At 37.8% G+C, this 26,034-nt stretch overlaps 1 protein-coding gene across 1 annotated transcript in view; it reads right to left on the reverse strand.

Annotated features, from left to right (window-relative positions):
- Nucleotides 1–26,034, reverse strand: part of CDK19 (cyclin dependent kinase 19) — a 123,135-nt gene that overhangs the window by 40,910 nt on the left and 56,191 nt on the right. Inside the window, exon 4 of the mRNA XM_084203096.1 lies at nt 25,854–25,994. Coding sequence (XP_084059222.1) covers nt 25,854–25,994 — 141 coding nt within the window. The remainder of the gene's footprint in view (nt 1–25,853; nt 25,995–26,034) is intronic.

Consider the following 26,034-nt stretch of genomic DNA (forward strand, 5'->3'; position numbering starts at 1 on the left):
CACATATGCACATTGATAAGATTCCACGTGAGCCTTCTTTTCTAGAGATTGAATAGCCCCAGAAAGATTCCCCAAAGCTCTAGGAGTCTTAGCGGTCCCATGAATACAGGAGATATGCTGGCTCAGAGTCTATGGAAGCAAGAGACTTGTCCATTTATATATTTTTAAAGCCAGAATGTTTAGAAGAGATGTTGTTCTGATTGAAATTTAAATCTAATATGTAATCCACTGAGGATCGGAACCCTGCTTAGGCAGCCAGCAGAGAAACAAACTGATTTATGAACTTAGCAGATATCACATTCATTAGCCCTCGTGAATCCCTCTGAGAGAGTCAGGGGCAGGGGAAACAGGGAAGGAAGAAAATGGGAAATTAAAAACTTGAATTGAGCAAAAGAGCAAGCACTTCTCCTGAGGCACCACCAAACAACATGAAGACAGCAGGGATTTCATGGATGGTAACCTGATGCCTGCAGGGTCCCCACTGTGTCAGTAACACCTTGCATGGTGGCACCTTCCTGAGAGGTGAGAAGTCTTGGTTCCAACCTGTTTCTTAAGTAACAAGAAGCCTACATCTCAACCTCTTATTTCCCACATGAGCAAATTAAGTGCTTGATTATCTACTAATCAGCACTTTCTAAGTTCCTCTTGCTAATCAGAGCTGTTCTGGCTAGGAAAGGCTTTTCAATGTACATATGCTAAACCAGATGGGACCCATCTTCTTGAGATACAATGTATAATATCCAGTTCCTGTGCTCCAATTCAGTGCCCATGAATTTTTATTTAATAAAAATAAACAGCTTCAGAGGAGCTTAAAATATAGGTCAAATATTTTGTGCTTGTTTTATATAATAATAGCTTGAATACTGTAGAACTCTTCCAAGAGTCTTCACATTGCACATACCATGGTGAGAGAAATGCAACCCTCATAGAGCAGTAGTGCTTGGCTAAAAAAGAGCCACCAAGGCAGAGCAGCAGAATTTCAGGTACTCAGGTATAGAGGAAAGATTTTGGTTTACTTCAGAGGGAGTAATTTGGCATCAGAGATCCTCAGGAAACTATGTTAGGAAGGTTTCCATCATGAGGTAAGAGAAAGGACTACTGAAGGAGAATTCAAACAACCTCTGCTTCTTGAAGAAGGTGGAATGTGTTAGCTCTACCTTAGTTCTTAGTAATCTCTGAAAATGTAGCATTTAAATATCAAAACATTTTACTCCAAGATCATCACTTAGTTGACAATAAAACTACAGCCTAGTATACTATAGTTAGTGGACAGCTGCAAAAATCCGATTAAAAAGCAGGAATGAAAAAGCCCCCCCACTTCATTTATGTTCAGGCTATATATAAGTGATAAGCACCACTCTAGTTCCTGACACAAATCCTACTGTCAGCCATTTGATGAAGAAAACAGCATTCTAGCTGGAAGGAACCATCAAGAACCAAGCAGCAGCTAAAAGACCAAAAGCTGGCACATACTTAGAGTAAATTGTGTCTCTATACAAGAGGACAAAATTTTATTAAAGAAAGTTTGAGAAGCCCTGCTTAATTAACTAATTCCTCTAGAGTAGTAGTGGGGTGAGACAACCCAACAAGGAGTATACTTTCAACCAGTTACATCCTAATTAAATCCTCTGTTTTCCTCTTACTCTCCCCCCTTGCTGAGAACACAAACACCAGCTGGGAAGCGAAGTGATGCTGCTGCATCTCCCCCTATCTAGTTGCTATAGGAACAACAGAAACAGTAAGAATTAGGAGTCTCACATTTAATATAAGCTATAAAAATGAACAGGCAAATCCCTGCTGAGAAATTCGGTTGAGGTTTCACTGTCTTAAAAAACATCTGCAAAAAGAGCAAGGTTAACAGCAACAAACAACTGAAGCAAAAATCTGAAATATTTGCAAAAAGGGATGAAAATTACAATGATTCTTTACGAGTCTTTACAATAGGTTCAATAAGCATCGATAATAACATTTACTTTTCTACATTGGTGGGGGAGAGGGAATAAAATTTTAAAAATCTTGATGGGAGAGAAATTAAAGTGTTGGATTAACAAGTGTGTTTTCACAAATACTAGAAGTGTCGCAACTGGGACTCATACAGACATTCATGTGAAGATACACTTCTAATTTTAATTATTTTAGACAGTAAAACAAAAGAAAGGTTGAAAGAAAAAAAAACCATCTATGGTATTAAAAGAGTATAACAGTCAAAAACAGGAACAACAACCTAACAATAGATGGCAATACTTCAGTTTTAATGGTTGTTGTGATCTCCTTAAGTACAGCAGTGATACAATTCATAAGAGATTTGGTGCAGAATTACAGTCCTATGAGAAAATGTCCATAGGGATAAACCACTTTCCATACACAATTCTTTATTGTTTATATCCAAACAAACGTGTTTCCCTTTTGGAATGTGCCACTGGAAAAAGAGCAATCTCAAATTAGGAGGCTTCTGTTGTAAGAGATTGCAAGCTTTACAGATAAAGGCTCTCCCCACAGTTACTGACACTGCCTTGTGATGAGGTCTTTTCAAGTCTCCATTATTTAAAAAAACAATTGTAAACAGCCCAGTGTTAATACATAGAGACACTTTCATTTCACATGCAAGAGGGGAGCAATAGCATTTTTGTCTCAGCTTTCAGCATGCTGCTCCCCAAATGACAAAGGTCCTGAGTGAGATGGCAGTGTTCCACGCTGCAGGCACTATTCCAAAGACCACTGAGTCTCTCTGTTCAAGAGTAAGAGTGAGATGCTGATTGTTCATTGAATTTTGCAAACAAAGCTTTTGTTCTTCTCATTTGTAAGGAAATGTAGGCACTTCCCTGCCTTAAACCAACACTGTTCAAACCCAGACTTTGTGCTCAGATCAATAAACTGGCTCACAGGTACTAACACTGCTGCTAACAATTGAGCTAATTAAATTTAATTTTAAAAATTAAAGGTTCTTAAAATATTTTATTATGCACTGCAAACCCCCAAATCATTACCACTTCCATTTAAAATATTTCCATATATTGAAATGCATGTAGGAAAATTGTTAACCCCACTTCTCTTTTTTTTAGAAAACTTTTTGGTCAGCATTTTTCTGATACTGAAGCACTAGAGAGAAGTATACCACACAGAGTAAAGCATCTTCACATCTGGTTCTCTTTAGCCTTACACACTGCAAACTCATATGAGAGTCACTACTCTGATTACATAACATCGCTTTCAGCTTGGTTTTTATCAGTTGTTATCCTTAATGTTACAAAAACCCAACCATATTTCATTACATTTTTGGCCTAGATTTGTAATCTGTACAATTTTCTTCCAATATTTATCTATTCTGTTGAAATTATTGACCTTGCAAAGTAATATCTTTAACAAATTACTTTAACAAAATAATATCTTTAACAGAGAGATAAACATAATTTCATTTGATTCAATAATGTAATAATACAGATACTATCAAATTATCAAAAGGCCAAACATACAGCTGATTACAACAGCACATGATCTAAAGAGTTAGCAAAATCTCAAGGCATACAAGATGCTTTGAAATGGTAGATATTCAACTGAACTCAAAACTTACTTAAATCTGAAAAGAAGGAAAAAAAAATAAGAGGTAAACACATGAAGTAAATAAAAAGAACACAGGAAACAAAGAGTACCACAGAATGCTTTTATCCCACCAAGCAGAGTGCTTGTGCCTCTGGGAAAACAGATTTTAAAAGGAAAAAAAATGTTATTGCACAGAATTAATTGAGGTCAGACTAGAGAAGAGTGGGAATATATAAGAGAAACTCTGCAGACAGCAAGATCAGTGAAGAAGGAGGAGCAGGAGGTGATCCAGTCTCTGGAGCCAAAATTATCCTACAGCCTGTGGTGCAGACCATGGTGAGGCAGGATGCTCCCGAGGCCCATGGTGAACCACAGGGGAACAGAGATCCATCAGCAGCTTGTGGAGAAGCCCATGCTGGAGCAGGTGGATGCCCAAAGACAACTGTGACCCAGGACTTGTGATCCCATGGGGGACCCATGCTGGAGCAGCCTGTGAAGAACTGGAATGGGTGGGAAAGACTCCTCTGAGAAGTTCATGGAAGAGTGTCTCCCGTGGGAGGGACACGGCGGGGGAGCGGGGGGAAGGACTCCCTCCCTGAGGAGGAAGCAGTGGCAGAACCAACATGGGATTGGCTCGCTGCTAACCCCATTCCCTATCTCCCTGTGCCACTGAGTGTGGGGAGGAGGTAGAGGACTGGGAACAAAGTTAATCCCAAGCAGGAGAGCGGGGGATGTGGTTTTAGGATTTGTTTTACTTCTCATTATCCAGCTCTGATTTCAATTGGGAATGAATTCAACTAATTTCCCTAAGTCTGGCTTGCCTGTGATGGTAACTGGTGAGTGATCTCTCCCTGTCCTTCTCTCACCCCATCAGCCTTTTTTTTCTATTTTCTCTCCCCTGTCTAGTTGAGGGGGATTTGGTGGGCACCGGGCCCAACCACCATAAAATGGTACACAAAATTTTACAGCTGTGTCACCAGACCGTATCTTTAAAAAGTTCCCAAAATTCATTTTGTTGCCTTTAGAGGAGTATTAGTGACAACAGAAACATTTAAAAATGCACAGTAACTTTTTATCTCCACTCTTGGTCCTTCTAAAATAATTTTTAAATGAAATGTATTCAGAACTGATAAGGAAAAAATGATTTTGTGGGATTCTGAGATATGAAACTGCATATTCAGACACAAACCATGCTGTCAGATTATGGCAGTGACTTATGTTTTTCATAGCAAAATAGTCAAAATAGTCATTTAACTCCAGCTACCATGAATTCTATAGCAACTACATTTGAAGAATTTACCTGAGACTGATGGCAAAACACATAACTAACTAGGAGTAGGAACAAAATGTATAGAAGAGACTTGAAATATTTCTTTGGAATGCCTTAGGTAAAGATTCTGGTTAAACACATTCCTTGCTTGTACTCATTATGTGTTGAAAGGGGAAATGCTCTGTTTTCATATGAAAGCTAGTTAGCAAAGAAATCTTTTCATGTTTATATACTCTTATATAACTTGGCACAAAAAGCAAAGGTAAAGGAAAGTAGAAAAAAACAAACTTTGGCCACAATGCAACCATACATCTGCATATATTTTTTTTTAAATCCATGAATTAAGCTTAAGATTATCTATCCTTCAACAAAAGCAAAGATGTCACTACACAGGCTTCATTACAGACTGATTTCAACAGCCCAAGAATCTGGATACTCATCTGGAGGATCAGCCAAAATCATAGAATGCTTTGAGCTGGATAGGACCTCTAGAGGTCACCTGGACATTTTGCAGCTCAAAACAAATCCAAATTTGAAGCTGCATCAGATTGCTCAGTATCATGACCAAGGGAGCTGCAAGTCTCCAACACTGGAGGTTATCAAACCCTTCTGGTGGGCAACCCTGGCACTGTCTCACAAAAAAATTGTTTCCCATCACCTAATCAAAACGTCTCTTGTCAAAACATGGATCTGTTCCCCCTCCTCCCTCTGCATTCCCCTTACGAAGGCGTCACCATTTCTACAGCCCTTGCAGCTCAAGTCTCCTCAAACCACTCATGCTGCTGAGCTGTGTGGTAGGACAGCTGAGGCTCAAGAGCCATCTCTGTCACCCTGCTGTAACCAACCCTATTGCACCTTTGGCTGAACAGCTCCAGAGCCACACGTTTAGCAGCAGAAAAACAGATGTGAGACACCTGGAAGTCCAGTCTCAGGAACAGACTCACTCCTAAAGGATTTCACCAAAGGGAAAGACAGACTTTTCCATTCCCACCTTCATTTTAACCAAATCACACAGATCACACACAGATGTACATTCTAATTAAGCTGCTACTTCTTACTTACTCTCATATATAACCACACAATTAAATCAGTGGTCAGGTAGAATATTCCTGTCTCTGTTTGACTTGATTTTTCATAGGTCAGATGTTCTCTTGAGATGTAATGAAGCATATACCTCAAGTGACATTAATTCTTTAAATTCATTCCCCTCACTTCTATCTAGGCCTTCCGCAGAAATGGCCAAAGCATCCATGATCCTTATAAGAATACTCTGGTTCAAAATCCATCTGAAACAATGGTTTCTTAGGCAATTTCTAGAAAAAAAATTTGATTTATAAACTCAACGTGCTTTGATCATTGTTGAAACAGGAAAGGACTATTCACCAACTCTATTCCCTGGTTAACCAATGGATAATGTAGTTGCACTTATGTCATTGGAAAATTGACTCTACACACAAGGGGAACATGAAATAAGAGTAATCACAAGAAGAGAATATCATTTTGGGCTGCATAAAAGTTCAGAAATGAAACAGTCTTCCTTTCACACACCATTTCAGGTTTCCTATGGCTGACAGGGCATTAAACTAATGCAAGACAAAAAAGAAAACTCCTGACAGTTTTGGAAGCTGGGCACTGCTTTGATTAAAACAATCTTCACAATGTACCAGTATACCAAGTTTCACCCCAGTCAACGGCAATGCAATTTAAGTGAAAAAGAAAAGGATGAAAAAAGTCACATTAGGATAATGCCAAAACATTTGACACAAATTAAATTTTATGTTGCTATGCAACATTATCCAAAGCATTCTGCTGTTACTTGTGCTGCAATAGCATACTTGAACTTAAAATGTTACATGCAACCTTGAGAAGGACAAAGAAGGGGGAAGTCAGAAACAAAGAGACAAATATGATCATAAATTTTCAATGAAAAATAAAAGGTCATAAAGCAAATGTTCAAATAATATGCTGAATTCACATTGTCCCTGGGATTTTCAACACATTGCAGTACACACTCCAGCAAAATTCCCATGAAGATACCCAGCAACCATCTAGGGCCTTGTTTTTAGACCTTGCCAGGGCTCTTTGGGAGCACCAAGCATGGCACAGGACAAGAGAGATTGTCCAACCTCTGCTCCCCATTTCTGAACAGTGAGAGGTGCAGGCCCACCATGCCTGAGAACAGAAGAAAGACTCACCTCAGGAATACTTCGGAAGAATGTTCTGCTTTTAATGTATTACAAAAAAAAAAAAAACAAACCAAAAAAAAAACCCCAAAAAACCCCAAAAAACCGAGCGGATGAATTTTGTTCTATAAAAGCACAGACAAACTCTTCCTCTGCTGGGCCTTTAAAATACATCCTAAATGCCCCAAGACACTGTGGTCAAGCCAAGTCTTTGCATCTTTGCTCTCAAGTTCTCATTACACATTCCTCACCCAAAGGCAAATAAACTGAGAGGATATGTGCACATGTGAAACATTACCAACACTACTATTTTCTTCACCTTTTTAAAGGCAAAAAAGCCAGGAGACAGTAGGTCTGACAGAACACAAACATAAGAAAGCCTATGCCTGTACTAAACTTAGAACTAGAATTTAAGAGAAGCGAGAAATGACATGAAGCAATTCTCACCTGTTCCTTGCATTACTTTGTTTCTGTTACAGCAGCATCAAAATTAGCTACCATAACTGCTAATTCTTTGAGTTGCAGCGCTAAATTCACCACGGCCAAAATCTGGTATTTGTTTTATATCCTGACAACTCCTCTTAATTTAGTAGGGTTATTAAGACAGGAGCATGAAGCCCAATCAAACAATAAATGACTGAAAGTGAGACTAGTGACACCATCATAAAACATTTTCTCAATTGCCTTTCACAAAGTATTTTTGGCAGTAAAACTCCAATACCTCCATTCCCCCAAGAGTCTGGTAGAGTCAAATAATTAACAAAGCCTTTCTGACTGCAATAAATAATATAGTACCAAATGAACAGATACAAATGTAACCCATTTTCATTACAAACAAGCTTCTGCTTGGATAGCTTAGATTGACTGAATTAGGTTGAAATATTAAAAGCCCTTTAATGGAAATTTCAAAGGAGGAAAAGAATAGGGTAGCATGATTACCTGAAGTGGTTACTTCCATGCTGAGTGGGTCTTAACAAGTCGCATTTTGTCTGCATATGGACATGGGAATATAGCTGAAGGGACTCAGAACTATGAAATACATTTTTTGTTATCAGAGTATAAACTTGGCGATATTTAGAAAAGCAATAAAAACATTTTATAGGACTTTAACAATCAAAGGTTTATGTCTAATAATATTTAATATATTTTAATAGCTCTTGTCAGTTTATAACATGTGAAATTTTGTAGCATCGAGCTACTTTTTTTAATCCATTTTCACATGTGCTGTTTTTCTATGCTCATTATCTCAAGAATAAAAAAGTGAAATCCCATCTCTTCTCCCCTCCTTCCTTGATGTTGAGTCTAAAGACTAAAACTAACCCTTACCTACATTAGCAATTCAAATGCCTGTTTTACACAATCTAGATCAGTGACTTATTATGTAAGCCAAATCCTTATACATAGTCTTTCTTGGAGCACCTTCTTTAAGCAAGTTCCTGCATTCTACTATTTGCAGGGCTAGGTTATGTGTCCCTTTTTCCTCATGATTCGGCCAGTAGATCAGTTTTCAGGTTTCAAGAAGGAATTTTATCACCCTAATACAAGCCTTGTGCCCACAGCAATACTGACTGGGATTTAACAGTCCTCTGGACCTTAAGGTCTCAAACTCACCATCCAGTTACCATGTTTAGGCAATTAACTCCTGTAGCACAGTCCCAGGGGTCTTGCAGTGGAATAAAAGCAAATGCAGACCCCAAAGCAAGCAGATAGTACCACTGTTCAGCTGACACATGCATTACAAACAAAGCTAAATAAAACACAACCTTTGAAATCCATCCTAATAGAAACTTTTGCTAGTTTATCACCATCAGCCTGTTCACTTCAGGACTCAGATTAAATGTCCCTCTATCTTTCAGTCAGTTCTCAGCTTCCTGACTTCTGGGAGATCTTCAGGCTCATGAAGACTCTGATTTTTAAGAAGACAAGCATCAATGTTCAGCTTTTTCAGCAAAAGTTACTTCAGGCGCAGTCTTCTAACAAAAAGTTAGAGAAGCCTTGCGCTCCTAGTTTTCTCTTGGAGGTTTTCCAAAAGTGTGTCCACATGAACAAGCAGCTATGAAGTCTTTTAAGTAACTAGTAAATGCAGCCAGCCGACGGCGTGCTAAAACAAGGTCACAGATACTCATTTCCACTGTTCTTCAGAAGAGCACTTGTTTCACAACATTAACCAGATTACAGGAGAGCAGAATCCCCACTCCATCTCAAGAGTTGTCATGCCTCTGCAGCCCACATCTCCATTTCTGTACTGCTTAAAGCAGGGTCTCTGGGTAGCTGCAGCACTCAGCCCTGAGCCAACTACCTGCTCGTGTGCTCAAGGTGCTCTGTCATGGATGGGGCTGCAACAATGCCCTTGGATGAAATGGCACTGATGAGATTTTATGCGGCAGTGAACCTCAGGAGACACAGAAAAACATCTCTGGATACACTGCTAGAGCAGTATTCAGTATTAGACTTCAATATTATAAAGTTAGTAAAGAACCAACAAGACAGGATATTCTCTGAAATCTTTTTAGGCTCTTTTCTTGTAGAAGAAAAAGTCAGAAAGAGGTAACAAAGGCTATGTATGCAGGTAGATTCATAAGTTATAGTATTTTTACTTGTTTTCTGAAGTCTGAGACGTATTCATTACCTGCCATTACTCCCACACAGAGACGAGATTAAGAGATACTAAGTAGCACATCTGCATGCGTTTACGTTCATGAGGTCTTGGTAATTTTCTCAATACAAATGCACTCTAAAATTTAGAATAATACTGCATTCCCTTTTTTTTTAATTTTATCAGGAAATGCTAGGGAAAGGGCCTTAATGTTCAGCTGGGATTCAAATTTTTACGGTGTTCCTTTTGTAGCATAAGCTTCAGTCATTATAAATTCAGTGTAACAATAAAGGTCTAGATGGTCTAGATGTGAAGAACTGAAGACCTAACCCTTAAATCAGCACTAATTCAGAACTATCAGCATCTCAAAACAATTTAAAAGCATCTCATCACAACAATTATTTACATAAATTAAAGGTCATCTGTGTTTAAGAAGGTTTTCCACCGATTAAAATAATTTTCTAACAAGCCAGGCAGGAACAAGCACGAACCCTTTCAATACAGAATGTACTTCCCAAAATTACCATAAACAACTGAAAGGCAGAGATCTGGAATACTGCTATTCCAAACATGAGTGAACACTGCCTACACAAGAACCCAATTCAAGTATTTTATTGTTTGTTTATGCAGCCTTTCTTGCACAAAGGGCACAATATCTAAAGTACTGAAAAACAGCTCCTGCTTTGGAAAGCTCGAGGCTGGGAAAGGCCAATACAGCAACAAAAAAAAAAAGGGAGCGAACAGAGAGCAGTGCACATTGTGTAAGGAGGGACAGAACTTGGAGAACAGAAACCAGAGAGGTTCTTTCAAGCAAAGACTGACACATAAAACATTGAAACTGGGAGGAGTAAGGGACAGAGACCAAGGAAGGCTTCTCGAGCCACAGGCATAGCTGGTAAAGGCTGTAAAAGGTGTATAAGAACAAAGGCTCAGAGACTGAAAAGCTGAAATTGGTTGAAGAAAAGGAAAACTATTTAAAGTTAAGATTTAATATGCCAATTAAAAAATTATGGAGACCACAAATTATTTTTTAAGACTCTTGAGCACTTATCCCAGTTACTTAGCTACTGCAGGTACAGTCCAAGATTGCTACGTTTTCTTGCCTTGGAAAAGAAAAATGTATTCCTTTCCCAGATACCATATTATTTACACACCTTGATCAATATTTATATTTTAAAAATTATTATTGAAAATCACACAGTTTCACTTTAAAGAATGACATTTGTAATTTGTGTTTTAGTATCAATTAAACAGTCGCAGCCTAAGACAAGCTAGAAGCAAAGGCTTTAAGTAGTTATGCACCCTGCCACCTCGGGAATGAGTATTTTTGCGTGTTAATGCAGTTTCCAGGTTTCCACGCAGAAAAACATCACCTATTCAGAAGAGTGTTTCCACAGAATACTTGCAGCCATACATTTCTAACCAGCACCTCTAAAATTTCAAAATAAAGATTCTGCAGATGATGAGGCAAAATATGGTGGACACGTGCAAGGAGGGTTCCTAACTCCACATCACCATCACTTCAGAGCTGGTAACACTGCTCCCTCCTTTCAGTCTATGAATCTCTTACTAGCAATGAGATCGTGTTTGAGGATCAAAAACTTCTCAAGAGTTTAGACAGCCTGATTTTGAATGTAAAAACTCTGGCCACAAAGAGCTCACACTGCACTTCTGTGCTAGTGGGAAGTTGCCAGGACCCCTCATATATTTGCTAGAATAACCAAAAGCAATAGGTTTTCGATGGCACACTTCCCCACAGTATAAATGAGTGAGATCCCACTAAAAAATTGTTCATAAATACATCCATTAGACATATAAACACAATACATTAAACAGTTATGTTACATTCTTAGTTTCTGTAATGGGCATTTTCACATGCAGAGTAACACATTTGGAGTAGCCTTAGATACTCCCGCAGCTGCATGAACAAATCAGGCTAAATGCAAGCAGGAGCTGTCAGCACCTCCACCAAAATGCAGGTAACTGCCATGGGCACGCTCTTATCATGTGGTATCTTGCAGTAAGCACTAAGCAACCTACTCCTTTTCATGGAGGCATAAACGTATCTTATATTTACCACACGATACCACTGGTAAAAAAGTGTGAGTGCTCACAGGTAAGTAGAGCAGCTGAAGGGCTTTGAGTTCATATTCCCCATCTCACACAATAACATCTCCTTCAAGAAAACATGCTTATACTCTGAACTGCAAGTCTCAGAGCAAGAGGTTCCTCAGGTTAGAGACTACACTGATAGCTAAAATGAAAACTGAGATGCAGCAGATCAGTGATGAAATCTCTCCAGATTAATAATGAGTTTATCCACCTGACCCAATATCTTACAGTGTTTATGAAGTCAGCACAAGATTGAGGTGATGACACTCTGTCAGATGCAGGAGTATTCCATTTAGGCTTCCATAATACATATGGAAGATTTTCAGCCCTTAAATTTAAAACAATCTAGGTAGATAAAGAGAAGTGTTTGTATTGAACATACTTGATACAGTGACTTGAAGTGTTAATGGAAATTACTACAGTTTATTAAAAGCTGCACAGTATCTAAAGCAAAATGCTAATCTTCTGTCCTAAAAACATCTTGATTTATGAATGTAAACAAGAAAAAAAACATATTTGAAGAAGCAGTGATGGCAACCAGGCTGGAATAAGTTACACAAGAAGCAAGTTGTTTCTTTATTTCCTTTCTTCAGAAATGTACAAGAGCTTTTTGGGGGGGAAAGAAAGTACAGTAAATATATTTATATAGTGTAACATATAAATGCTACAACACGGCATTTCAGATTCTTAAAATCTTGTTTCTGTAGTATATTGCCAGAATCTTCATTTGTTTTACTACCTAATAAAAATGCATCAGAAGACAATTATGTTAAGAGATGCTTTCATGAACAAATACATCAGGTATTAGTATTACTTGTCCTCATTAATGCAAACCAAAAAGCATTTCTTGGAAGGATATTAAAGCGTAATGCTTAAATATTTTAGATGAGCCAGCTTAAGACAAGATGCGAGAGTCTGTTAACTACTTTTGAAGATTAGGCTCTTTCCAAATGACACATATAGCACAAAACAAAGAAATCATTACGTTACCTCAGAAAAATTTAACCTAACACATTAGCATTTAAATAAAGCCTTGTTAATGTCTCTGGAGTTATTTGCAGCAGTTTTACAACAGTTTGTAGCGAGCATCAAGGCGCCTCTAACACACTAAAGTTGCTGTGCTGTATCTAATACCACGTGGAATGGCTGATTAATTATTGACTTGGAATGCCTGTAGGCAAGTTTACAGCACCAGCTACTAAAAGTTTTTTTCAATCAATTGTCAATCAAGGCTGATTCTAGACTGAAGTTTTTGGTTGAAGATTCTCAACTTTCATGCAAGCTAGTTGATTATGATAATTAACTCCAAAAACACTGTAGTCAGTAATACATATACTTCTTATAATATAAAATCACATAAACACTTCTGGAAAGCTCGATTTTTTTTAATTTCGGGGTTTTTTTTTTAGTATGGACAAAAAAGTTATTTGCTGTTTAAAAAAAAAGTCAGCCAAACCCAAAATGGATAAACTCCCTATTATTTTATAAACTATTTTCCCAATGATCTCCAAATGTTTAAGAAGAATTGCATAAAAACTAAGATGCATCAGAACTATAGGTTGTAGCAGTTTAACCATACATGACTATTTTCACACATAAAGCTATGAATGGAAGCTAAAAGGCAGAAGAGATAGGGATAGAAGATTTAGTACATATAATTTGGAATGGAGAAACACAGAGAGCTATTTTGGGAAACAAAAGCCTTAAAAAAGTCAGTGTCAACATCTTTTCTGAGGAAGAACCACCACAGTAAGGAGTGTTACTGAATTCAGAATCTAGAGACTAAGTTTTAATGAGTGAGTAGAGTTTTTGTATAAGCATGGTACTTTTAATGAGAACCTAAAACAAAGGAGAGTCACTCCACCTGGAATGTGTGTGAGCTTTTCCTGCATGGGGGTCAAGTTATGAAACACAGCATTCTACCTGTACCAGCCACAGAACTCAAAGTTACAGAGGCCAAAGGGAGGAGCGATAATTAAGATTGTGAAGATGAGATAGAGGAGTATTTCAGGAAAGTCAAAGCTGAGTCAAGGTTATATGAGTAATGTTAAAGAAGTGGCAAAAGGCAGATCAACAGATATGGAATGTGGGCAGGGGAGAAGGAAGTTGGAAGCAAATGAAAGATTTGTGTCGAGAAAAAAAAAAACAGAAGAATAGTTATGAAGAAGGTTCTACGTGCTGAAAACAAAATCTGAAGTAGTTCAGAACTAATTATAATATTTTTCTATTCAATAATTATGCCCTTTTAAAAAATGAAAAACAACCTGCATAGACATGCAATGGCTGTGAGATTCCTGAGAAACATTGTGATTCATGTCAAAAACACGAGCATGTTAAAGAGTGGCAGGTCAAGCTGCCCTAATTTTTTTAATTTTAATTTTTTTTAAATTAAACAATTCCAAACACATACCCCACTTTTAAAGTAAGACACAACAGTACTTGCTACAGCAAATTTGCCTCAGCTTACTAGATAAAATATCTATGTTTTCAGTGCTCAAGTCTTAGGATTTACCTCACTGCAGATGTTGCCAATAAATCTTTAGATATTCTCACAAAAATCAAGCGCTTAAAATGCAAACAAAGTCCCTGTAGAAATTCTTATTTTCTTTTTTCAAACTGCATCAACAGGCTAGACACTCAAGTTCTGTTACTCATAGCCAGATTATGACTTTTGAAAAGTTTACTGTGTAACAAAATGCCTTTGAGAAAATCCCTGGCTTTCAGAACACAGCATCAGAGCACTTTACACTTCCTGTCACTCTGTCCCATGTTTTGCATAGTCTATGCTCATCAGCTGAAATTCTTCTCTATAAGTTGCAACATCAATTTTGAGAATAGTCACAAACTTAGGACCAGGATTAAAGTTTATGGAAGCTTTATTGGAGGCAATAATAATTTTTGATAAAGATTTAATGGCTGCAATGTTCCTACTATTAAAAATCCCAAAGCTATCAATACATTTAACAACTTGAAATCTAACATTAATAAGATGAAAAGAGATACTCAAACCTTCAATTCTGAACAAAATTTTTTCTAAGACTGAAGTGCTTCTTGCACACTGAAGCCTAAGCTAGACATAGACTGTAGGAGAAGTGTACCCAAAAGGTTGCATTGTTCCACAAGCTCAGCATATGGGTACCAGTCAGAAAAACCCAATACCATACTGTCATTATCACTACACTGACATTTTAGTCACTTGCATTTTAATAAAATCACTCTCAGAAACTATGTAAACTACTTGGAAATTAATGAAATAGCTGTCCAGTTTTAATGATAGTAAATAGGACAATTTTATTTCACCCCATTAAGGAGTGAAATATCAAAGGCCTATGCACTTTCTGCAGAATAAAAACATGCAGATGGGCAGATACTACAGAGCACCTAAAGCAGAGTAAATCCACACCCTAGACTACCTTGCTGTAACTTGTTCATGTAGTCATACCCTCTGCATTAGTTTAAGGTTTTCAACAACATTAAAACTACAAAAAATACTAAAAAAGGGTTCCACATCGTGTGCATCATGAAAAACAGCTGTGGAGTTGAAAATGTTGCTGCCTCTAACAGCCCATGCTGTCTTGCTGGAACACCCAGGCAGCAGATGGCTGGAGTGGATGAGCTCTTCTACTGTAGCACTCCAGTCCACTTTTAGCACCTCAAAGGCAGCCCTGGGGCCATGGGCTGGGTCAGACAGTGGAGAAGCACCCTCCCAGCACTGAGCACCCAGCACCGCCCCCAGTGCCGCAGAGCGCTGGGCAGGGACACCGCTGCCTGGCACCAGAACAGCTGGACTGGGCACAGAGCCCTTTCAGAACTGCCAATAGGGACTTTTCAGACCACTCAGAAGAGCCACAGGACAACTTTAATGCAGTTTAGCTAATCTAGTTCAACACTAGATGCAGACTTTCTTGAGTGTCCCCATGTACACTGTCCATGAGAGTGAGGAAGAGAGATTAGCATCTAGTATTTTTCCAATGAAGCAAAAAGAAAAGTCCTGAAGTGAGCGGAACTGTGGGGAACAGCACTTCAGTAAGCTACAAGTTATAAAGGAATATAAGAAGGAGTGTAAAGGAATAGGAACACATATCCCTATAGAGAAGGGGAAAAAAATAAAAACCAAAACTTCACACTGCAGAAGGAAAAAAAGAACTTGAAATGAGATAAACAAGAAAACAGCTTGATCTAACATTTTTTCAAACATATCAAACCACTTGCAATATACACTCAGGCACTCTTCTGGTAGATAGAAAAGATTACTTTTAGGTCCCCTAAAAGGTTTACTGTTACTGCAAGCTCTTCCCATTGCACTATGGAAGCTGGCACCAAAGAAGAGGAGCTCCCCACAAGAGCAAGGAGATGTGCACAGAGAAACAAACTTCAACTAAATCCTACATCCTAGAAAAGAGCAGCAGCCAGCTAGCAACAGCATTTACATTTGCTGACAGCAAAATTACTAAGAAGCTACTGAAATCATTTTATATTATCCAGCTATAAACCAGAATTTCAAGCACATGCCTTACCCAAAACCTAAATGGGTCTGCAATTCTATTTGGTTTAGCTATCAAGAACTCAAATTAATATTTACTTAACAAACAGTTTTAGGGCTGAAACTGGGATTCACACTCAATGTCTAGAAACAACCAAACTTTAAACATCTTATTTAAGAAATTGTATTTTATCTGAGCTGGCAAATAGCTAATCATTAACTCACAGTTAAACAGCCAAAAAAACAGTTTTCATAGCATTAGAAGTCAGCATCAGTTCATTAAAATGTAACCTACTGGAGTTTGCATTTATTTAATAATTCTAACAGTCATCATCCACAACTGTTACATCAAAAGTAAATACATAAAAGACAAATCAAAGTAAAAATGTACAAGCGCATTTCATGGATTAGAGAAGAACGCAGAACAGAAGACACACTTCTGAAAAATCTTCTCTTTGGCAACAACTACAGTGAAAGACAAAATGGCTTGAGTAGCTGAAATACCCCATTCCAAAAGGATTTTCAGGAATGCAAAATATTCGCTATGGAATTTTATTTTTCATTAGTTACGTTTGAGAATACCAGCTACACAGAACATTACCATGCTAAATTTTGGGATTTGGGCTCAATATTTAAACTAGCAAAATCCTACTACAACCTGACTTCATTTTTATTACTATTTTTTTTGGTTAGGTAAAATACTTCAACCGAAAAAAACCCACAAAAACCATCCCCAACACACCAGAATTGGTTAAGTAGAAATAAACTAATAGAAAAATAACCTCAACCTATGTTCAAAGATTATTTCAGCAGTAGGAGTTCAAACATCACAGATGGAGGGTGGGGGTGGGAGGTAGGGGTTGCAGGAAAATGTAAATAAGTCCAATATAAAGAACATTTTTCAGATGCCACCAGCTAATTTACACAGATTAAAAGAATTTCCACACAGTTTTCAACTACCTTACACAGCACAGAAAGTCACTGAACTGCTTGGGAAGTGCTTCTACAAGCCACTCAGAGGAAAGCAGAAGGTGAACTGCGCTCTAACACCACTGAGGTGCTGAACAAAGTGGAATGGGGTCTGTCAAAACAACTGTCATATTCACATGGGCTTTAGCTTCCAGAGGGAAGGAAAACAACAGAGATCAGAAGTTTGAAAATTTCTGTTAGTACCGAGGTTTGGTATTCAGAAAATTGTGTGTGTTTGACTATTTGCACTATGAGAAGCCTTTTTTGTCTTGAAATCTTTGCTGCTTCACTGTTAAAATAGGTGACAGAAAAATGTAAGTATTTTGCCAGTGGTCCAGATATCTTGAAGGAACTGTTCCCATATTAAATAAAATGTCTTGACATTTTAATTCCAAAATGGTTTTATGTGAAATTCAGAATCCTCCCTCAAGATGAATCTGAAGATCTAATGCCTGGTTTCTGAGAGGATCACTTCACACAGTAGGGTCACTTGACAGATTATGCAAAGAATTTCCTTTGTTTTAAGTGACATAACTGCGGTATTTGGTCTTAAGAGCTACCATAAGGCCAGTGATTTCTGAAGCATTTCCAGAAAGCATGGAGGTTGGAGAAGACAGAGGTCCTGAGAGAAGCCATCTGGGAAACACCAGCTGATCAGTCATTTTCTGCAGTTTCTTTGACAAAGTTCACACATAGTAAAATAAGAAATAAACTAACATCCTTTGCTAGTCACTGCAGCTTCCTGGATAACTAATCAAAGATGCTTAATTTAAATGCAAGACAGTCTGCAACTGCTTAGTAGAGTAGTAATAACTACAGCATATTTGCAAATGAAGAGAAATGCACATGAGAAAGCACAAGATGGCAAGCAATATGGAGAAAAAAATTGCCTTTTTCTTCTTTTTTTTCTTGATTATGAGTTGTTACATTAGTTGCATTCGCTGATTGCAACACATTTTCTTAAGCTTCACTAATTTCTATTACTATAAAACAACATGACGCCAACCTCTGTAGCCTTCAGAAGAGGTAATGAGTCCAAACAGAAATAATTCCATAAATGCATTTGTAGTCAATCCCATTATCCCAAAGGTACTTTCTCCAACAGAAAAAAAAAGAAAAAAAAAGTAGTAATACTTTTACAAAAGAAAAATTTCTAAAAGCAGCTTCTAACATTTGCATTTTTATTTAGAAGCAAAATTCAGTTTGCTCACTCAAAACAGTCTGCTGCAACAGTAAGCTTAAATACATCACTTATTTACTAGAAACCTCCTTACGGCAGATGGAAAGCTAAACTGGGGCTATTAGAAAAGATGACATTTTCAATCTGTTTATTCTGTATCAGGGAACAAAAACCCAAATAAATTCTAATATTATTTTAATACTTTCACTTCCTTGTCACCCTTTTCCATCTCAGGAAAAGAGATAAGTTCACAGGCCATATGTCATCTGTTGACTTTAGCAGCAAAACACAGCCAAAAGAACATTAAATCAGTCCCTTTGTTTCTTCTGACTCATCTGAATTTATATCCAGTCAGAGTTTTATGAGCATAAGCTTGTTTCAGAACCTGAGGTAAAGCATTTCTCTTCAACTGTAATTATTTTTATTAGTAAAAATTAATCTACAAACATCTTAATACTCTTGCCACAAACCAAAAGGTATGCATTAGTCAGCCATGGAAAAATTGCTGTTTCCATGTACGCAACAGAGGTAACAATCTGCACGTCTTCACGTACCTTTTTAAATCATGTAAAGATTAGTTTTCACAACTAAAGAACAAAAGCAAAGTTCCAAGTAATAAGAAATGCACCATTTTTAAGAGATGCCCTCAATATATTCTTAAGATTTAAAAAAAAAAAAGATAAAAAGATAAAAGTATATGCTGATAAAACTGTTAATCAACTTGTAAAATTTCTGGTTCACTTACCTATCTAGAAGCATGTACAGATACATGCATGGGCACCTACATACTGCTCTTCCTCACTAGTGAGTAAAAAAATTAATTTATCATCTCTCTAACCAGATATAAAAGAAGAGAAATGTGTTGACCTTTCAGTTAGTAAATTCAAGTCACTTTCTAAAGTCATCAATGGAGTCTTGTTTCTTGAAACAAGAGGGTTTAGCCAGTATTTTCTTTCTTTTGGGAAATCTGCAAGCTGAATATGATCATTCATATGGTTCTCTGACACTGTGGAAAGTGTCCTGCATCCCAAAGAGATCATGCAGATGGAAAAATAAAAGATTAGGAGTCCTGAACCCATAGACAGCTCAGGAAGAATACGAGTGGAGACTGCATGCCCGGACATATTCCTGCACCCTCCCCATGCACGCACACAATGATGACACAGAATGGTGGGGATTACAATTACAGTGGGTTTGAAAAGTTTACAGAAACTGGTAGACAGGTTGACTCGGTACTTATTTATAGGAGTCATGTGCATGCTCAAATGGGTGCAACAGGGCCAAGAAGCTTTTCAAGCCAGTAAAAAATTACTGGCAGAAGGCAGGACCCAACAGTTCTACATTCCTACACAGCAGCTGCCTGTCAAGAGAGGGATGCATGAACCTGGACCTAAATTTACTTTTGATATCAACACAAAAAAATCCCATTTTAGAATTGCTAGTAAAAGGGGAGTTTCCCACACTCATCTATTTACATTTTATTTTTCAAACCTACAGTTTGCTTGCATAGCAAAATGCAAGTGAGAAATTTAAAAGCCACTTCAGTGCTGCTGCTTTTTGCATAACTTTTCTAATAATTTACTGGAAAATCTTGGGAGGGCACAGGGAGGAAGTGGGGGAAGTATTTAAGTGATATAAACTAGTAATAATAAGCATTTATTTATCAAAGGCTTTGAAATGAAGGCATAAAAGCAAAAAGGGAATATCTGTATAACATAATTTTAAGTCTTCTGGTGCCTTCCAACTACATGCAATTATTTTTATTTTTAGAAGAAGAGCATCAAATAGCAAAAGTCACCTATATAAGCCATACCATACTAAACCAATTTCATAGCACATTAAGCAGTGAGCTACAAAAAAGACCCATAAATAGGTAACAGATTGGGAAACGGAGGCAAAGACAGGTTAAGTGAGTTGTGTAATGTGGGAGCAAAGTTTAAGAGCAGAGTCCAGGTACAGGTCCATGGTAAGAGACTCCATATTTACATGCTGGCTGGAAAAGGATTACCATGGGAAAATGACTAGGGGTTTTTCCTAAACCAAAAGTCGATCAATCAACTAAAAACCTGAAAACTGTTAGAGCTTTATTGAATTTAATATAACTGAATTACTAAAGATTTACTAAAATGTTGCTGTTCTGTAGAAACATTGTGATGGGTCATTTAAAATACTTATTTTGAATGAACAAAAATATTTTTTTAAAAATCCCATAAATTTTCAGAGTTAAGGATGAAAACCTATTTAGTTCAATCATTTCTGAATAGGCTGTGCTTTTACAGAGACAGAAGTTGCAGATTCCCACAGAAAATTATCTGTTTAACCCCTTCAGTTTGGGCTTTCCCTTTCTGCTTTACTTCTGACAGAACAAAACTCAGGTTCCAGATGGCTGCAGCTTCCAGAAAACCCTTAGAGACAGCAATACTGCTTTGTCCACTCTGCACAGTTCCACAAGAGATGCGGAGCAGGACCACTGGAGAAGACAGCGTGTCCTGAGTGCAACCACGGCCAGCTGGAGCCAGACACCACACAGGCATCTCTTGGCTCTGCTCAAAATTCACCCTTGGAAAGATACCCTTGGCTTCCTGTTCCTACACCAGCTGGGTATCCAGGGGACTTGTTAAAATGCCTGAATCCGAGAGCTCACACATCTGATCATCCTAACGGCTGCATATAGACTTTTACTATACAGACAGATATGCGGATAGTCAAAATTATGTCCGCCTCAATTGTCTGCTATGCCCTTTAACCAAAAACGCCCAGATTAGCTCTTCATAAATTCTGAAGGTGGGAGAAGCACACTGACCCTCCCTAATCCAGTCCATAAAGAAACAGAAACTGCTTAGCTTAAGCACACAGTGAAAATAGCTTCTCCCAATACAGATGACAGAGTGAAACAAACTACAGAACACAGATATTGTTTTATCCTTCTTTAAGAGACAAGGAGATGGTGATAAAAAAGCTGAATATGGGAAACCAGTAGCAAAGTCTTTACCACAATTGGATTCCTCCTCCCTCTCCTCAGTGAATTAGGGAAATTAGAGTGAAAAGGGTTACTTGGAGAGAACAGGTTACACTGAGAAAACCCCACATGGACATAGATGTGCCCAGATTAATGTTTATATAATAAAAACACCTGAACAACTCTTCTCATTTTACAAAGTTACTTTATATGACCATCACAAGCAAGTTTTCTATTTCAGAATCCTTACAGCAACCATTTAACTCCCTGGCGAGAGGAAGAAGAAATCTGCATTTCTCTGGTGAGTGTGATTTCCAACATTCACTTTTCAACCAGTCGTTTTAATATTAAGCAGTATTCTAAAGAAATGCCCAAGGTCCGTAAGTGGCATCTCAAAATAATTTCTCCATATGGATTCTGTGCACTTCAAACATCCCATAGATAACACCTCCCTTCAGGAAAATACATTCTGTTACAAATAGCAATTGCTTTTATCAGATCATAAAGGATATGGTCTCTACCTGCTTTTGACCTTAAGCAACTAATCTATAGAAGGATTGTTAGAACAAAAAAGTGCTCAAATCCTTTCAGTTGCTAACATGAACAGACATTGCAAACACTATATGGAACACTATTTTTTGATATCTGGGCAAACTAAGACCTTTGCTGAACATTCCTGTATAATTTTAATATTTCCCCTCTAGGAGAGGAGGGGACAGGGACAAGGATCTCAGAACACCCTAAAATAGTGTACTTCAAGTGCTTGCTCTTACCTCAAGATATGGAGCACTGGTTAGACCTCATTCAAGCAGACAGGCCACAGTGTATACAGAGTAGTTTAAAAAGCCAAAAACTTAGTACTCAAAGGTTTTTTTTTCCAATAACTATCTCTATTAACCTCTTGCTCATAATTAAACACTCCAGCACCTAGCAAAGCCAGCAAATCCTCCCTCCTCTAGTGCACAGCTTTCAGGAGCGTCACTATGCTGAAAATGTAAAATTATCATTGCCCAATGACATGCAATTCAACAGCAAAATCCCACTCAAAAGGGGCTCACAGGAGAACAAATGTATGGGTTTTCACAGACTTAAGTCAATTCCAAGGTGTATAAACTGACAGAAAGCTATTTAAAGAAATCGGTAACCCAGTGCTTCTGTCCCATAGTCTCTACTTACTTGAATCTTGCCAAAGGCTGAATGGTTTTTAACTGAGAGAAATTAAGAGCTTAGCTAAAAAAGAATACCTAGAAAGTAATTTAGCACCTTACAGCTACTCTCGGGATACAAAAGACAGACTCAAAATAACCCAAATACTACAAAAAATTTAAAGATACACAACACTAAATTAGTTTCCAATTTCTAGAAGCATGAGTACAAGTCTATTTGTTGTTTGCCTCAATTTGAGCACTTTTCTTAAGGTGAACTCGTGTTGGCAGTCTTAAACTGCTGTAAGTCTTGCATTACGAAGTCATATCAATTTAATCTTTCAAGAACACTTGCACTCCCTCCTAAGAATCCAAATAGTGCATTTTAACAATAAAATAACCAGATCTAATGACAGGTGATGCTGAATGGCTGTTGAGCTTTCTGCCACCACCTCCTGCCTCCTGCTGTCTCTGCACCAGCTCCTGCACACCCAGCTAAGCCCCCAGTGAGGTCCCTCCGGGACCTAACCCTGCAGAAAAGCTCTGCAGGTGAAAAGCTTTCTGTGACACTTTGTGTGGGTTTAACTCTCTGAATGAGCTCACCAGGAGTCAGGTGAGTGTCCCCTGCCAGGCCATTAGCAGGGGTGTCACTGCCAGGCAGCGAAGAGGGGAAGGAGGCTGTGTCCTTGTGGGAACAGCCATCCCTGAGCTCAGCCCACGGAAAGGACATGGAATTCAACTTGGCAAGTTCACATTGTTCACCGCTTTTATCACCCTGCCATGCCCTTGCTGGCTACAGCTGATCTTAAAAATGATTTAACTAAAAATATCTTAATAATTCTAAGGTTTTTAAGTAATGAATTTGGTATTCCAGATACTTTAAAAACCCCTTTGACTTAAGGCAGTAGTAAATTAAGATTTAAACAATGTTCTTCAAATACCTCTAAGCAAATACTTAACCTCCCAGGTTTCTGTTTTTTCACAACAACATTTGTTAAATAAATTACAGAGGTCATTTCCATGGCTCAGGAGAATTTGACTAATATTATGATAAATATTCTTGGAGAATCTAATTTTATTGAGCAATGAAATAAACACAACATGACTTTGATGGATGTCACCATTTTTGGTCTACATCCAAATACAGGTTAAAAATAGTAAGAACAGAGTTATATTAAACCAAGAAAGTACAAGGTGTTTTGATGCAAAACTTGGTTTACGTAAAATAGAAAAATACTTTTTCCAGCAGCTGTAAATTCAAACAGCTAAGAGAAAGCCACCAGAAAAACTGTTCCACATCTTAAGAAGACACTAAGGAGCTGGTATTTATGTATTCTGCAAGAAACTGATGCCAGTGAAATTGTGCCTGAGTATCATTCTTAGTAGCAAAAAGTCACAAGCATGAGCATACAAATAAAAATTACAGATAAATAAAAAATCTTGGTTAATCCAGGATTTAAAATGGTTGCTAGTTATATTAACCTCTAATTTCAAGTGCAGACACAAGGACACATCCAGAATAACATTTTGTTTCTTACCACAGTGAAGATATAACTATCTGACATACCTGAATTCTTCAGAAATCCAGAAAAAAAATTTAAAAGGCAAAGGATTCTGATTATACTTTTAAATCATTAGTGTATCAAAGCAATTTTTGAAATGGTTTCCTTTGTCTTACTGAGGCATCCCAGAACCCATCAGTTTACATTTATTTGCAGACCAAGAACACACTAAGACTTCACAAATTACTATTCCTCTCCCTTCTCAATTATGCCAACATCATTCAAGCTATCATTTCAGAACCAAACAATACAGTCTTTTTCACAACAACAACCATCATCTCCCAATATTCCAAAAGAAAAGACAAAAACATTAGACAACAGCTTTGCTGCAAGTCATCAGCAACAGGTAAGAACTGCAAAGTAGCAGCACTAGTCACACAAACACCTGGTGCTGGAGGCTGAAAATAACAACACCAGCAAGAAAATTCTCAAGGCAATTTGTTGTTATTATCTTACATACTATCTTGTATTTCCTATCAAAATAACGAGTTCATGTATGGCATTTAAGTGTATATGTAATTATTAAGAGTGCCATGAAGAGGTGTGTCCCCCTTAGAGTTGGATATAGACTTTCCAGGTGTTACTTCTCAAGCTGGAGCTAATCACAGCTGAGCACTCTGCCAAAGCAGCACCTGACTCTTTAGGAAAGTAGTAATTGTAACGTGAAAATCAGACTTGTACATGCTTCCTGTTTTTTGGTCATTTGGTTTTTTGGTTTACTACTCCAAAGGCAAACCACACCCCCTGCCCCTCCCCAAATATACTAACATCTGGAATTTAGCAGAAAAACTGATGATAAACAACCAAGGAACAGATTAAAAAAAAAAGATCCATAATGAAAACTGAAACCTGCTCTGGCCACTGTTGTTAGGTATTACAAAAAAACTATATAAAATTCAGTTCAGAAAACATTTGCGACTTGTATTCCAGGCCGGCCTTACTTTATAATTATTATTTTAAAAAAAATTTGGTCTCCAACCAAAAATTAATCAAAGTCCCTACTTACTATCAAAAACTCAAGAACAATTAGTGACTGTAAGTTTCTGGACAGGCAGCCCTATTTTGACATGCTGGGGCAATTATGAAAAATAAAAAAAACCCAAAATAAAAGCAGTGACTTTATACACAGATTACCATACCTAAGAGCATTGTTTGGCATATTAACCATCACATTGCTTCATGCCAAACATTCTAGTTAGAATGCAAGTGGAAGCTCACCCGTATTAGTATTCTTTTCATAAACCACAGTAGCGCTTCACGTAATTATGAGGAGCAATGGAAAACTTTAAGGGTTGAGGGGAACTAAGACAAGGCAACTGGCTGCCCTTGTAATCTGTAATCAACTTCAAGAGCTACTTCAGGTCATGAGAAATTTCAAGATGATAACTCTTTTATAGTTCTCTTCCCACGGTCAGAAAAAAATACCACATGGAAAAGAAATAGTCCATGAAAAAACTACTCTTTCACTAGCTTTTATGCTAAGTTGCACGTAAGCCAAACAATGTAAAAGGGTATCAATCACTCTTCTATTTAGGTGCCTTTTCAAAGTCATGTGAAAGGTTGTAAGAACGTTCACCCAACATGTATCAGCTGTCTCACGTACTGTTTTTGGGTATTGATATCTGCAATCCCTTTACCGGATCTGGCATCATTGTCCGAGCTCAGATGAGTCAGATAAAAACAATGTGAAAGCATAGTTTGTTTTCATGTTTAAAGTCACAACTGGGCTCCTGCAACAATAACAGGAAGAGCTGTAGGGATCGATACGCAAGATTACTAACGGGAGCCTTGCCTGTCCTAGCCAACAACACGCACGTGGAACGCTCTGGGGCAGGTATCCCATGCCACACTTACCAGGTCCCTGTGAAGCACCCAGTTTGCATGGAGGTAATGGATTCCATCGAGGATCTGGTAGAGAAGGGATTTAACCATAGATCTTGGCAACTGCATGGGCTTTTTATTTGCTTTTGAGGCACGGTGAAACTTGATAATATGCTAGAAATAAAACAAGTAGAAACATGAAGAAAGTTAGGTA

This window comes from Fringilla coelebs (genome assembly GCF_963513975.1).
Source record: "Fringilla coelebs genome assembly, chromosome: 3".
Taxonomy (NCBI): Eukaryota; Metazoa; Chordata; class Aves; order Passeriformes; family Fringillidae; genus Fringilla; species Fringilla coelebs.